Consider the following 15296-nt stretch of genomic DNA (forward strand, 5'->3'; position numbering starts at 1 on the left):
CACACCTGTAATCCCAGCTACTTGGGAGGCTGAGGCAGGAGAATCACTTGAACCCTGGAGGTGAAGGTTGCAGTGAGCCGGGATTGCACCATTGCACTCCAGTCTGGGCAACAAAAGTGAAACTCCATCTCTGATGGGGGGGGGGGGGGGGTGCGGAGGAAGCGAGGGGGCGTGGGGGCTCACCGTTTTCACTGATTCCGTTATGGCAAATCTAAAATAAGGTACATGTGCTCACCGTTCATTTATCAGAAAAGTTCTAACAGTTTGCAAACACGCTCTACCCATGCCCCTACCCCTCACACATTTTTTTTTTTTTTTGGAGACAGGATGTCACCCTGTCACCCAGGCTGGAGTGCAGTGGTGCCCTCATAGCTCACTGCAGCCTGAACCTCCGGGGCTCAAGTGATCCTCCTGCCTCAGCCTCCCAAGTAGCTGGGACCTCCAGGGTGTCCCACCACACCCGGCTAATTGTTTGATTTTTTTGTAGAGATGGGGCGGGGGTCTTGCCTTGTTGCTGAGGCTGATCTCAAACTCCGGAGCTCAAGGGATCCTCCCACTTCGACCTCCCCAGGTGCTGGGACTATGGGTGTTAGAATCTAAATTTCTTTGCTCAGCACCACTCCCCATTTTGTGGCCAACAGTCACATTCTTTCTTGGGTCACGTCATTCATTTCAGTTGCTTCAGAGCACTGGCGGGCCCCTTGGGTGTATTGAACAAACCCCAGCCTTTAAGGAGTTGTTTTTTTTTTTAAAAAGCCACCATCTCTAGATAGAAAATTTCAGACAAAGAACCCCTGCCAGGGGCATTTCCTGCTGCTGCTCCTGCCACTGGCCAAGGCTGTGGAGCTTTATGCAAGAACGTGAGCAGCAAGCTCCCTACTGTGTGCATTGTGGGGAGCGCGGGTACTGCTGGACAGGAGAGAGCCCTCTTATTTTATTTTATTTTTATTTTATTTATTTATTTAGAGACGGTGTCTAGCTCTGTCACCAGGCTGGAGTACGTGGCACAATCTCGGCTCACTGCAACCTCCGACCCCCTGATTCAAGCTATTCTCCTGTCTCAGCCTCCCGAGTAGCTGGGATTACAGGCGCCTGCCACCGCGCCCAGCTAATTTTTGTATTTTTAGTAGAGACAGGGTTTCACCATGTTGGCCAGGATGGTCTCGATCTCCTGACCTCATGATCCGCCTGCCTCAGCCTTCCAAAGTGCTGGGATTATCGACACCATGCCTGGTCATTTTATTTTATTATTTTATTAAAAAAATTTTTTTTCTTTCTTTTATATTTGGACCTGAAGGAAGAATTTTATTTTATTTCTGAGACGGAGTCTCCTCAGTCGCCCAGGCTGAAGTGCAATGGCCCCATCTTGGCTCACTGCAACCTCCACCTCCCGGGTTCAAGAGATTCTCTTGCCTCAGCCTCCCCAGTAGCTGAGATTACAGGTGTGCACTACCACACCCGGCTAATTTTTGTATTTTTAGTAGAGGCAGGGTTTCACCATGTTGGCCAGGCTAGTTTTGAACTCCCGACCTCAGGTGATCCGCCCACCTTGGCCTCATCAGGAGCTGGGATAACAGGCATGAGCCACTGCGCCCGGCTGAGAGCCCTCTCTAAATCTTTAAAACTTCAGTCAGGGGTGTTGGTTCACACTGTGGGAGGCTGAGGCAAGAGGATCTCTTAAGCCCAGGAATTTAAGACCAGATTGGGCCGCATGGTGAGACCCTGTCTCAACAAAAAATACAAAAATCAGCTGGGTATGGCGGTGCACGCTTTTAGTCCCAGCTACTCAGGAGGCTGAGGCAGGAGGATCACTTGAACCTAGGAGGTTGAGGCTGTAGTGAGCTATGATTACCACACTGTACTCCAGCCTGGGAGACACTGTCTCAAAAAACAAATAAATATTTTAAAATTCAGGCCGGGCGCGGTGGCTTACGCCTATAATCCCAGCACTTTGGGAGGCCGAGGCAGGTGGATCACAAGGTTAAGAGATCGAAACCATCCTGGTCAACACGGTGAAACCCCGTCTCTACTAAAAATACAAAAATTAACTGGGCATGATGGTGCGTGCCTGTAATCCCAGCTACTCAGGAGGCTGAGGTAGGAGAATTGCCTGAACCCAGGAGGCGGGGGTTGCGGTGAGCTGAGATCGTGCCATTGCACTCCAGTCTGGGTAACAACAGCGAAACTTCGTCTCAAAATAAATAAATAAATAAATAAATAAATAAACAAATAAATAAAATTCTTGGCCGGGCATGGTGGCTCATGCCTGTAATCCCAGCACTTTGGGAGGCTGAAGTAGGCAGATCATTTGAGGTCAGAAGTTCAAATCCAGCCTGGACAACATGGTGAAACCCTGTCTCTACTAAAAATACAAAAGTTAGCCGTGCGTTGTTGTGGGTGTCTATCATCCCAGCTACTTGGGAGGCTGAGGCAGGAGAATTGCTTGAGCTCGGGAGGCGGAGGCCGCAGTGAACTGAGATCATGCCACTGCACTCCAGCCTGGGAGACAGAGGGAGACTGTCTCAAAAAAACAAAAAACAAAAAAATTCTTCAGCTTATCCACCTACCTTTTGGGGGCTTCTTAGGTTTCTTTCCAGAAACTTTTTTGTCTGTAAGCCCATTTATTGTATGCAATTGTTTAAAAAACACAAATGGGTACATATTCTCTATCCTTTATTCTGAAAGTTCCTTTTTTTCTTTTTTAAGACAGAGTTTCACTCTGTTGCCCAGACTGGAATGCAGTGGCACAATATTGGCTCACTACAACCTCTGCCTCCCCGGTTCAAGTGATTCTCCTGCCTCAGCCTCCCTAGTCGCTGGATTATAAGCATGTGCCACCACACCCGACAAATTTTTTATTTTTAGTAGAGACAGGGTTTCACCATGTGAAGCAGAGTGGTCTCAAACTCCTGACCTCAGGTGATCCACCTGCCTTGGCCTCCCAAAGTGCTAGGGATTACAGGCGTGAGCCACCTCACCTGGCTCAAAGTTCCTTTTTGGCTTACTAGATCTGGGGCACTTGTGAGTCTTCCTCATTCCTTCTAGGGCTACCTAGTGTTCTGGGGTTATTTAACCAGCCCCCTCCTGAGAGGCAGTTCTTTTGTCTCTGGCCCCTTGCTACATATATTAGTTTAAAGTTCACTTTGCAAGTGGCCAAGCCTGTTTCCCTCATTTCCAGGCTCCCAGGGGACAGACATCCTGCTGCAGTTTCAGAAGTCAGCACACTCATCTCTCCCGTCTAAAATATAAAAGACCATGCCCCCACTCTCCCTCTTCATACTGTCCTATTTTACTTCTTTTCACAACATGAACTCTTTATTTTTCCCAAATAAAAATAGTCCACCTTTTCAGGTTATAAAAATGGAACTCTGTCCGGATGCAGTGGCTCTCACGTGTAATCCCAGCACTTTGGGAGGCTGAGGTGGGCGGATCACCTGAGGTCAGGAGTTTGAGACCAGCCTGGCCAACATGGTGAAACTCTATCTCTACTAAAAATACAAAAATTAGCCGAGTGTGGTGGCTCATGCCTGTAATCCCAGCTACTCGGGAAGTGAGGCAGGTGAATCACTTGAACCCGGGAGGTGGAGGTTGCAGTGAGCTGAGATTGCACCATTGCACTCCAGCCTGGGCAACAAGAGCAAAACTCCATCTCAGAAAAAAAAAAAAAAAAAAAAAAATCCCTGATAAGGGATCAATGACCTTAGGATCATGTTATTCGAGGTAAGTATCTTTAACTGGATACTACTTGGTCCTCCAAGATTCAGAGGATTTTGATTTTTCTGAAACTGTATATATAATATTCAGTGCATGTAGTGTGTGTACACATATGTGAACACTCACATCATCACGTCATCTAAAGTTCATCATAATTTTCTATTTTTTTAAGACAGAGTCTTGCCCAGTTTAGAGTGCAGTGGCGTGATCTCAGCTACTGCAACCTCCACCTCCCAGATTCAAGCAATTCTTTTGCCTCAACCTCCTGAGTAGCTGGGATTACAGGCGGCCACCACCACACCCAACTAATTTTTGTATTTTTAGTAGGGACAGAGTTTCACCGTCTTGGCCAGGCTGGTCTTGAAGTCCTGACCTTGGGATCCACCTGCCTCTGCCTCCCAAAGTGCTTGAGGGTGAGCCACCTTGTAAGCCACTACGCCCGGCCAAGTTCATCGTAATCTTACCCCGGTGTCTCCCCATACTCCTCGTGTCCTGCCCTAGCCTAGTGCATTTTCTCTTTCCTCACTCACTTCCCTCTGTGTGCCCTCTGTCCTGGCCACCAGGAACTTTGCTCTGCCTCAGGAGTGCATGAGGCATTTTCACATCTCTCTTGCTTTACAAGAGCTTCCCTGTGTTCCAACTGGCAAACTTCTCTACGGACTGCAAAACCCACACAGTCTTCATCTCTCTTGTAATGTCTTCTGCCCACCCCCAAGTTAGGTATACCCTTCTGTGCTCTCCTTTAGCCAAACATTTTCCCCACGATATTGTAATTCTGTGTTTAAGTGCCTGACTTTTCAACTAGACATGGAGCTTTCCCAAGAGAGAGAAAGCTTTTCCTTCCTTCCTTCCCTCTTTGCTTCCTTCCTTCCTTCCTTCCTGCCATCCTACCTTCCTTTCTTCCCTCCTTCCTTCCTTCTCTCCTTTCTCTTTCTTCTTCTTTTTTTTTCTTTTTGTGAGATGGATTCCCACTCTGTTCTGTTGCCCAGGCTGGAGTGCAATGGTGCTTCTTGGTTCACTGCAATTCAGCCTCCAGAGTTCAAGGGATTCTCTTGCCTCAGCTTCCGGAGTAGTTGGGATTACAGGCACGAGCCACCATACCTGGCTAATTTTTTTTCAGTATTTCTAATAGAGACAAGGTTTTGAGGGGCTGGGGGAAAAAAAAGAGAGAGAGAGATGAGGTTTCACCGTGTTGGCCAGGCTGGTCTGGAACTCCTGACCTCAGGTTATCTGCCTGCTTTGGCCTCCCAAAGTGTTGGAATTACAGACGTGAGCCACTGTGCCCAGCAGAGAAACCATTTTTGATTCACATATTCAATCCCACACTCCCAATATACAGTAGCAAAAATTAAAAAAAAAAAGGAAAAGAAAAAGACAAAATTTTATTATTATTACTTTTTTAAGATGCATTTTGCTTTTGTTGCCTGGGCAGGAGTGCAATGGCGAGATCTTGGCTCACCACAACCTCTGCCTCCCAGGTTCAAGCGATTCTCCTGCCTCAGCCTCCCGAGTAGCTGGAATTACAGGCATATGCCACCACGCCGGCTAATTTTTTGTATTTTTAGTAGAGACGGGGTTTCTCCATGTTGGTCAGGCTGGTCTTGAACTTCCGACCTCAGGTGATCTGCCTGCCTCAGCCTCCCAAAATGCTGGGATTACAGGCATGAGCCACCGTGCCCTGCAAAAATTTAAATCCAAAAAGGTTTGGCTGGGTGTGGTGGCTCGCGCCTGTAATCGCATCACTTTGGGAGGCCAACGTGTGCGAATCACCTGAGGTCAGGCGTTTGAGACCAACCTGGCCAACATGGTCAAACCGCGACTCTAAAAAAAAAAAAAGAAAAAAAATGAAAAAGACTGGCCTCGATGGTTCACACTTGCAACCCCAGTGCTTTGGGAGGCTGAAGCAAGGGGATCGCTTGAGGCCAGGAATTTGAGATCAGCCTGAGCTACATTGCAGGACCCCCATCTGCACAACAAATAAAAATAAAATTAAAGTTAATTTGAAAAACAAAAGAGAGAAACAGTAGCATCTGAATTGGCACCATGTATGTACTAGTAAAAACTGGTTAAAATGAAGTCAGTAACTAAAGAATAAGTGAATGAGTGTGAACAGGCGAAGGAAGAAAACATAGACCAGAGCAGGTGCGCCTTGGGTTGGCCCCTCCCCTTGAGCCCGGCCCCCTGCCCGCCCCCGGGCCCCTCCGGGACTACATTTCCCAGAAGGCCGCGCGCCCCGGGCATGCGCAGCGGCGCGCTCGGAAGCTGCGACGCTGAGTTTCACTCTGGCTGCCTTCTCCTGAGAGTCGGAACCGCAGCCGGAGACCTGCCGAGGCCGAGCCGAAGCTGCAGCCCAAGCGCTGTGGTGCCGTCAGCCCCGTCCCCTTGTCCTCCTCAGCCTCGGTGAGAGGGCGGGCAGGCTACCTGAGCGTCGCTGGGGCTGGGGTCCCGAGGGCGCGGGTTGGCGCGGGGAGCCGGAGCAAAGCCGGGACCGGAAGGGGGCGGGCGTGGGTGTGAGGGGAGTCGACGGCCTGGGCGGCGGGGACACCCGGGGGTCCCGGGAGATCAGGGATGTCGGGGCATCGGTCTCCTGTCTCAAGGTCCTGGTGGCGGGAGTTGGGGGGACTTGGGAGGCTCCGGGAGCCTTGGACGGGACAGGGTGCCGGGTGCGAGAGGGGACGTCCGGGTGGAGGTTGAGGGGCTCCCAGGCAGAGGGGCGCGGCCCCCGGGAGTTCGGGTCGCTCGGGAGGAGCGCACCTCTTCCCACAGGACCCGGAGGAGGTGGTGACGAGATTGCCACCGGCTTTCTGGCGAGGGGTGGGTCCTACTGGGGTCTACCTCCAGGTGAAGGGACTCATGGTCTGGGGATTGTACTTTGGGGGAGATTGCCTTCTAACTGTGCTTCCCTGCTCTCCGGTTGGGGCCTGCCTTCTGCTTTCCCAGGACCTCCTGGGTCACTTTTGCGGGTGCGTAAGGGGTGCCGACGAAGACTTAGAACTCGGTTCCCTTTTCTGGAGTTGCGCTTTCATCGCGACTCTCTCAGCTAGCCGCCCTCCTCCTCCAAGCTGGCTTCGCTTCTTTAAGCGCCAACAGGGATGGACATAAATAGCATGTGTACAGAGGCCTGGACCCTTGAGAAACTCGGAATATTTCTGCATGTCCTCCTAGCTCCTCTAGCGTTAGAGAAGGTAGACTTTCTGGTAGCCACCATCCGGGCTTACCTAAGCCATCCTGATAGCAAGCCGTCTGGTTCGGTTGCTCTGTGATCTTGGACAAATGTTTACTGTCTCTGGTGTGTTGATTTCCTGGATGCTTAGCTGCCAGACTGGCTTATGAAGTTCTTTTAGGGTTTTCTGTGAAAGGCCTCAGGCCAGGCATGGTGGCTCACGCCTGTAATCCCAGCACTTTGGGAGGCTGAAGTGGAAGGATCACTTGAGCCCAGGAGGTTGAGACAAGCCTGAGAAGAAGATTCCTGAGATACTGTCTTTACAAAAAATTGGATGGGCCTGTTGGCGCCTGTAGTCCAGCTGTTTGGGAGGCTGCGGCAGGAGGATTGCTTGGTCCCAGGAGCTGGAGGCTGCAGTGAGCTATGATCATGCCAGTGCACTCCAGCATGGGTGACAGAGGGATAACTTTTTTTTTTTTTTAAAAAGAAGGGCTCAGAGCCGGGTGTGGTGACTTGTGCCTATAATCCCAGCTATTCGGGAGGCTGAGGCAGGAGAGTTGCTTGAACCTGGGAGGTGGAGGCTGCAGTGACCTGAGATCACCCCACTACACTCCAGCCTGGGTGACAGAGCAAGACTGTCAAAATATATATATAATAAATATATATATTTATATATATAATAAAAAATAAAAGGGCTCAGGGTTTTTTTTGTTGTTGTTGCTTTTTGTTGTTTTTCAACCATCTCCTTGATAAGTGGGTGGAGGAGGACTATTGTACCTTCTGCTCCACCCAGGCTATTGGAAAATAAATCTAGTGATTTTCAGTCCCCAGGCACAGCACACGGATCCAACACCTGCACCTTCGTTTTTACTAACTGCTGTTTCTCAATTTAAAACCTGATCATCTTCTTCCTTGTTGGCAAAGGTGCCTTGGAAATTGTGTTGCTGAGTCAGCAAGCCTTTCAGATTTGCCCGGTTTTTGTTGTTTGTGGTTTGTATCAAGATGGGAACTCAAACAAGTCATTCCTCCTAAGGAGCTGGTGTCTTCATCCAGAAGGGACGGTTTGTGCCAGCTCTCAGGAGAGAAAAGGTGAGAGCCATGGGGACTTGACCTTGCTGCCTTCTCTATCTGGTGCAGAGAAGGTGGGGATTGGGGAGGGTGGAATTTGAGGTCTACAGGATAAACGGTCACCCTGGGAGTTGATTGTTGATTGCCACCTGTCTCAAATAAATTTCAGTGGCGTCTTGCCAGCTGCTTCTCCTGTTTAACTAGTCTTAGAAGATGCTTTCCACTTTAAGACGTGCTTTATGGGATGGAAGACACAAGTCACGATTTCTGCATTTGAACTGGCAGTTTTCATTTCTTTTGTTGCATAAACCTTTACTGGGTGCCAGACAAGATCTCTGTCTTTTGGGAGCTCATTGTTTGGTGGAAAAGATAAATCACAGTCAGTGATAAGATATTGTCAGCGTGACGGATACTGAGATGGGGAAAATCATAAGGCCCTCCTGCCCACATCCAGGAAGGGAAGGGAGGGGGGAGGGTCAGGAAGGCTTCTGGAAGGTGGTAGCTGAGGGGGTAACGTTATGAAGGAGGAGTAGGACTTAGAAAGTGGGGCACAGTCGCCTGGGAGAGGAGTAAGCGTTTGCAAAGCCATGAAGCTACCGGGCCACAGCTGGGCTACTGTAAGTAGCTTAGTATGTGGTAGAGGAGGCTGGAAAAGCAGGCAGAGGGCTGAAGGGGGAGGGTTATGTGGGCCATGCCAAGACTCGGGAGCAGAAGGATTTTAGCAGAATTCCATGAGGGGCATTTTATTTATTATTTGTTTGAGTTGGGGTCTACTTCTGCTGCCCAGGCTGGAGTGCAGTGGAGTGATCATAGTTCACCACAGCCTCAAATTCCTGGCTCGGGAGTAGCTGAGTTGCCTATCACCATACCCAACTAATATTTTAACTTTTTCTAGAGACAGTGTCTCTCTGTGTTGTCCAGGCTGGCCTCGAGTGATCCTCCCATCTCGGCTTCCTGGAGTGCTGGGATTACAGGCTTGAGCCACCGTGCCTGGCCTCCTGAGGCACATTTTAAAGGAGCACATTGGAACGTGTAGAATGGGTTAGACTGGATTATTCTCTTTGTGAGTCTCTTTACACCGTGCCAGCTTCTTGGGGGTTGAGGGGGACGGTGCCGGGAGGGGGGAGGGGGAGAGGCAGATGAGTGGTTTCGCCCTCAGTTGCTCATAGTCTAATGGAAGAGAGAAAATGAACAGAGAGAACTGAAAAGGACTAAAAAGGAGGTTGATCAGAGGGTGTTTCCTTTCATTCTTTTTTGTTGTTGTTTGTTTTTTGAGGCAGGGTCTCACTCGGTCACCGAGGCTGGAGTGCAGTGGCGCAGTCTCAGCTCACTGCAGCTTCGCTTCCCAGGCTTGAGAGTCTCGTGCCTCAGCTCCCCAAGTAGCTGGGATTACAGGTGCACACCATCACGCCTGGCTAATTTAGAGGGTGTTTGCTTTCTGCTGGGCGCATCCAGGCATCGTGGGAAGTGCTGTTTAAATTGGGCCATAAAAGGGTGGGTAAGGTGAGGACAGGGGACCAAGTGGGTGGGATTGGGGTGGAGCTGAGACTTGGGGGTAGGGACACGCTGATGCAGATGGGAGTAGCAGAGCATCACTTACACTCTACAGGGTGATCTTGGAGGGGGAGGGATAGACATAGACGCTCTGTAGGGGGAGGGGGAGGGATAGACGAGACGGGATGGAAGGGAAGGGCACAGGCAAATATTGTTGATAGCGAGGGAGGGGCCAAACTATGATGGGCTTTTACTGTCAGCCTGAGTAATTTGAGCTTCTTTCTGGAGATCCAGGGGAGGTGTGTAAAAGACAGCATCAGAACAGTAGTTCAGGAAGCTTCTTCTTGTCCCCCGTCTGAGATGTACCAGAGAGAGAAAGCAGAGTTGGAGAAGCCATTTGGGAGGGAGTACTGATTAAAGTGAGAGGACTGAGGGTCCCTGCCAGGTGTTAGCAGGGGGCTGCAGAGGTGAGGAGAGAGCAGGCCAGGCAGCTGCCAGGCCCGGGGGAGCAGGTTGAGGAGGACTGAGTGTCTGAGGTCTTTCTCTTGGTCGCTTGGGGGAAATCCAGGGGGAAAAGGAGAATGAGGAAGGAAGATGCATTTGGCTTCAGACGTGTTGAAGGTATTAAGAGGCCAACAGGAAATGAGGCCATGGGCTCGAGAGAAGAGCACTGATTCATCCCCCAAATGCCTCCCGAAATTCTGTGCGCCGGGGCTCGCGCTTGGCACTTGGAGTACAAAGATGAATTCAGCAGTCCCTTTGGTGTTTGTCTTATCAGCTAAGCTGAGAACAAGATTGATTAGTACACACTCATCAGCGTTCATGCCTGACCTACTTTTCCTTATTTAGTAAGTTATTTTTTAATAAATGTAGTAAGCTCTGGCAACCTAGGCACGCAAAACAAAAGCTGAGATCATGAAACAAAAGTATACATCTAATCTTTTTTTTTAATTAAAAAAATTTTTTTTTCTATTTTATCAGGTCCCCTTAGAACATCTAATCATTTCATTTGAACATTTTTTTCTGTTCTTATCCTGAGGTAACCCTTTCTTTTGTTTTTTTCCTTAGGTTTTTTTTTTTTTTTTTGAGACAGAGTTTCATTCTGTTGCCCAGGCTGGAGTGTAGTGGCTCAATCTTGGCTCACTGCAACCTCCACTTCCCAGGTTCATGCGATTCTCTTGCCTGAGCCTCCTGAGTAGCTGGGACTACAGGCACGTACCATCATGCCTGGCTAATTTTTTGTATTTTTAGTAGAGACAGGGTTTCACCGTGTTAGGATGATCTCAGTCTCCTGACCTCGTGATCTGCCTGCCTTGGCCTCCCAAAGTGCTGGGATTACAAGCATGAGCCACCTCGCCCAGGTCTCCCTACTTTTAACCTATTTTTCCGCTTTCTTTAAGGTGTTTTCTGTTGATCAGCCATTCTTTATTTTAACATAGTGAAATGTATTTTTTTATTAATACTCAGTTTTCTGGGTCTGGTTGGAAAAATTTTTTCCTGAACATAATCCTTGCCTTTAAGGAGCTTATGCATTCTCCGGTGGAGGAGACAGATAATGGCACTCAGACATCATGTGGGCATTGATTGTTAGAAGTGGCCACTTCTGCCTGCAGAGCAGGAGTGAACTTAGGAACTCCGAGATGAGTAAATGGACAAGTGGGATGGGCATTCTTAGTGCAGGGTGAAGGGCATGAAACAGCCTGACCCACCCTGGGCACAGCCAGGAGGTCCAGATGGCAGGAGCTGAGGGTTTGAGGGGTCAGGCAGGGCATCATGAAGACAGCTTTGGGTGATCTGTGTGTAGGGGAATATTGAAGCCATGGGAACAGATCCCAAGGGTCCAGGAGAAATGGAGAGAGGAGGGGAGAGGGAGGCCAGGGCCTGATTCCCAGCTACAGAGGATGTTATCAATGACCGGTGTGGCTCTGGGAGTGCCTGGGGCTTCCCAGAGGTGGGTCCTGCTGGCATGCTGCCTGCTGTGCTGTTGGATGCTGTATTTCACCCTTAGGTGTTGGGTAAAGGCTGACATGTCTGCAGAGGGCAGGGCGTGTTATTGGCAAAGCTAGCCAGAGGCAAAGCACTCTCGCTTTTTGATAGAGACATGAGTTCAGAGAAATATTTCTCAACTGTAGGAGTGTGAAAACACAGTAATAGATGTTGGGAAGGCCACAGGGCGGGGGTCTGCAAACGATGGTCCATCAGCCAAATCAGGCCCTCTGCCTTTTTTTTGAGACAGGGTCTCACTCTGTCACCCAGGCTGTAATGCAGGGGTGCAGTCTTGGCCCACTGCAACCTCAGTCTCCTGGATTCAAGTGATTCTCCTGCCTTAGCCTCCCAAGTAGCTGGGATTACAGGCACATGCCACTATTCCTGGCTAATCTTTGTATTTTTTTTGGTAGAGACAGAGTTTCACTGTGTTGGCCAGGTTAGTCTCAAACTCCTGGCCTCAAATGATCTGCCTGCCTCAGCCTCCTGAAGTGCTGGGATTACAGGCATAAGCCACTGTGTTCAGCCCCACTGCCTGATTTTGTTAATAAAGTTTTATTGGTATGCAGCCCCCCCCCCCCCGTTCACACATTGTTTATGGTTGTTCTTGTAGTCTAGTGGCAGAGTTGTTGCAAAGACTTGTTCTGTCCTTTACAGGAAATGCATGCTGGTCCCAGCCATAGGGAGTTGTGGTAGCTGTGGTCGCCTAGAGAGGATGTCCCTGCGGCCATCGCAGCTTAGCTGGTTGTTGCTCGGTAGATCATGGATCTAGGTCCCTCCTGCGAATGTTACCATCTTTTCTGATTTTCAAGAGAAGCTGGAAATCTGGATTTTTTTTTTTATGGTGAATATTCCAAATTTTAAATATCAGCTCAAATTTTAAAAGCCAAACCTTAGTAGCCCAAGCAAAACACATCTATAGGCCGGTTTGTCCGGCGTCCGTCTGTCTTGGTGGGGAAGGACAGGAACCCTGAAAGCAGATTTGGGTTTTCTCAGTCCCTGGATATCCTTCTGCTAGCCGCATGTCTCCTTGCGACTCACTTTTCTCAGCTGTGGGATGGAAATAACTGCAGTCACCTGCTTCCCCGGTTGTGAGGACCAACGAGAATTACTAGTAAGGTGGAGGGACTAAGCACAGTGCCTGGTGCATGTGAAACCTTTGCTTGGTAGCCACTGGTGTTATTTTTAAAATTTATTTTATTTAATCAATTTATTTATTTATTTATTTGGAGATGGAGTTTCACTCTTGTTGCCCAGGCTGGAGTACAATGGTGCAATCTCGGCTCACTGCAACCTCCACCTCCCACATTCAAGCGATTCTTTTGCCTCAGCCTCCCAAATAGCTGGGATTACAGGTACCTGCCACCAGACCTGGCTGATTTTTGTGTTTTTAGTAGAGATGTGGTTTTACCACATTGGCCAGGCTGGTCTCCAACTCCTGACCACAGGTGATCTGTCCACCTCAACCTCCCAAAATGCAGGGATTACAGGTGTGAACCACCACGTCTGGACCATATTTGTACCTCTTTTCGGTGTTCTGCCAAGATCCACATTGCCCTGGGGGGCCGTGATGAGGGCCAGGGTCTGCCAAATGTCAGTCTGATAGGAACTCTGCAGGAAGAGCTCAATCAGGTTCAGGTAATAGGACTGCTCCTGGCAATAGAGCTTCAGCAGGTGGTAGATACCAGCTTCCAGAAGGGATAGCATCATTGATGGCATCCAAACCCACACCTGGTTTCTGATACCAGCAGATCTGCCCCCAGCGGGTGGGGGTGAATCCATGATGTCACCTGCCACCAGGAAGAAAGCTTGCAGCAGTTCTAGACACCAGCCACAGTCAGAGCCTGCTGGAGACTATCAGCATCCTGTTTCCTTGGCTCCACCAGCTCCTGGGACGTTACTAGCACCGTCAAAGCCCAGTGATACCTGCCTCCAGTGGCATTGCACTCCAGGTCCTCCTGGAGCTGGACGATAGCATCTTCTGTCTTTGGGTGCCCACCTCATCCTTGGTCAGCGCCCTAAGGATCTGCAAGAAGTGCTGAACAAAATCCTGCTTTTCTTGGGCATAAACATCTGATTTCTGGTCTCCATTCATTCTGAGGGAGGAGCAAAGGGCTCTGTTTCTGGATTTGGGTTCCTGCTCCACTGGCTTTTTTTTTTTTTTTTTTTTTGATATGGAGTCTCACTCTGTCACCCAAGCTGGCAGGCTAGAATGCAGTGGCGAAATCTCGGCTCACTGCAACCTCTGCCTCCCGGGTTAAAGTGATTCTCCTGCCTCAGCCTCCTGAGTAGCTGGGACTACAGGCACATGCCACTACACCAGCTAATTTTTGTATTTTTAGTAGAGATAGCATTTCACTATATTGGCCAGGCTGTTCTCGAGCTCCTGAGCTTGTGATCTGCCTGCCTCAGCCTCCCAAAGTGCTGAGATTACAGACATGAGCCACTGTGCCCAGATGGGCTGGCTGTTATTTATTTATTTATTCATTCATTCATTTATTTAGAGACAGTTGTGCTCTTGTTGCCCAGGCTAGAGTGCAATGGCACAATCTTGGCTCACCACAACCTCCGCCTCCCAGGTTCAGGCAATTCTTCTGCCTCAGCCTCCTGGGTAGCTGGTATTACAGGTGCCCGCCACCATGCCTGGCTAATTTCATCTTTTTAGTAAAGACGGGTTTCTGCATGTTGGTCAGGTGGTTGGTCTTGAACTCTCAACCTCAGGTGATCTGCCCGCCTCAGCCTCCCAAAGTGCTGGGATTATAGGCGTGAGCCACTGCACCTGGCCTGTTATTTATTTTTTTTTAAAGAGACCGAGTCTTGCTCTGCTGCCCAAGTTGGAATGTAGTGGCACGATCATAGCTCACTGCAACCTTGAATCCTGGGCTCAGAGCAGTCCTCCTCCCTCAGCCAAAGTGCTGGGATTACAAGGTGTGAGCCGCCGCACCAGGCCTGCTTTTACTATTACACATCCACTGCTGTCCCCATTACTCCTCCACTTTGGCCTATGGGTAGGCCTGTAAACCAGGGCTCCACCCTCTGACTGGTTATAGGTGGTTAGATTACCCTTGGCCACCCAGGAGCCAGTGGGTTCTTGGTTCCGGAGAAGCTGGTTGACCACAAGGGAGTTGTAGGTTACTGGAGCCTGCACCATGGGTGCCCTTTGGAAGGTTTTTCTCTGACCTGTCCCTGGAGGACTCATTAGGCCCCAGCCAGAAGAGTTGTCACTTCCCTTCCAGCCACCCACTGTGTGAGGGACAAATCACATGCTAGTTTTGTGTCATATCTTAGTAAGATGTGGGAGGCACTGGCTTGAGTAATCTCTTTATAAGCAAAGCCCCATCTCACAGTGCTCACAGGACCACTGTAATAGGAACGTGGATGGTTTGTTCCTCCATTTTTTGGAACTCGGGGATGGGGGGATGTGTCTGTTGTCAGGGAGGTGCCATTTTAAGTTGACAGGGCCTGATGTTAGTGAAAGCGAACTGGGATAGCAGCAGCCATTTAAAGTAATGATGGTAAGACACAGGGGTGATAGTGGTTTGGTTTATATTTATGACCTTTTAAAAATGTTTGGCATTTTAAGGAGAGGATTTTTTTTGGTTTTTGTTGTTTTTTTTCTTGAGGCTCATGTTGCGTAGACTGGTGTGCAATGGCGTGGTTCTCAGCTCACTGCAGTCTCCATCTCCTGGGTTCAAGGGATTCTCCTGTCTCAGCCTTCCAAGTAGCTGGGATTACAGACACATGCCACCATGCCCAGCTAATTTTTATATTTTTAGTAGAGTGGGTATTTCACCATGTTGTTGGCCAAGCTGGTCTCAAACTCCTGACCTCAGGTGATCTGCCCACCTCGGCCTCCCAAAGTGCTGGGATT

At 49.4% G+C, this 15296-nt stretch overlaps 1 protein-coding gene across 10 annotated transcripts in view; it reads left to right on the plus strand.

Moving 5' to 3' along the window:
• Positions 1-5932: 5932 nt before the first annotated feature.
• DTX2 (deltex E3 ubiquitin ligase 2) overlaps positions 5933-15296 on the plus strand; it is a 45007-nt gene continuing 35643 nt past the window's right edge. For 2 of the 10 annotated variants that reach the window (XM_032255033.1, XM_032255036.1), the window contains exons 1-3: positions 5968-6114; positions 7702-7966; positions 12083-12180. In XM_032255033.1, coding sequence (XP_032110924.1) covers positions 12090-12180 — 91 coding nt within the window. In that variant the 5' untranslated portion in view covers positions 5968-6114; positions 7702-7966; positions 12083-12089. Of the gene's footprint in view, positions 6115-6237; positions 6312-7701; positions 7967-12082; positions 12181-15296 lie in introns of those variants that run through there. The other 8 variants (XM_032255039.1, XM_032255037.1, XM_032255035.1 and 5 more) reach the window with 7 other exon arrangements.

The sequence above is a fragment of the Sapajus apella genome, unplaced genomic scaffold (genome assembly GCF_009761245.1).
Source record: "Sapajus apella isolate SASKATOON/1434 unplaced genomic scaffold, GSC_monkey_1.0 scaffold88, whole genome shotgun sequence".
NCBI classification, from domain to species: Eukaryota; Metazoa; Chordata; class Mammalia; order Primates; family Cebidae; genus Sapajus; species Sapajus apella.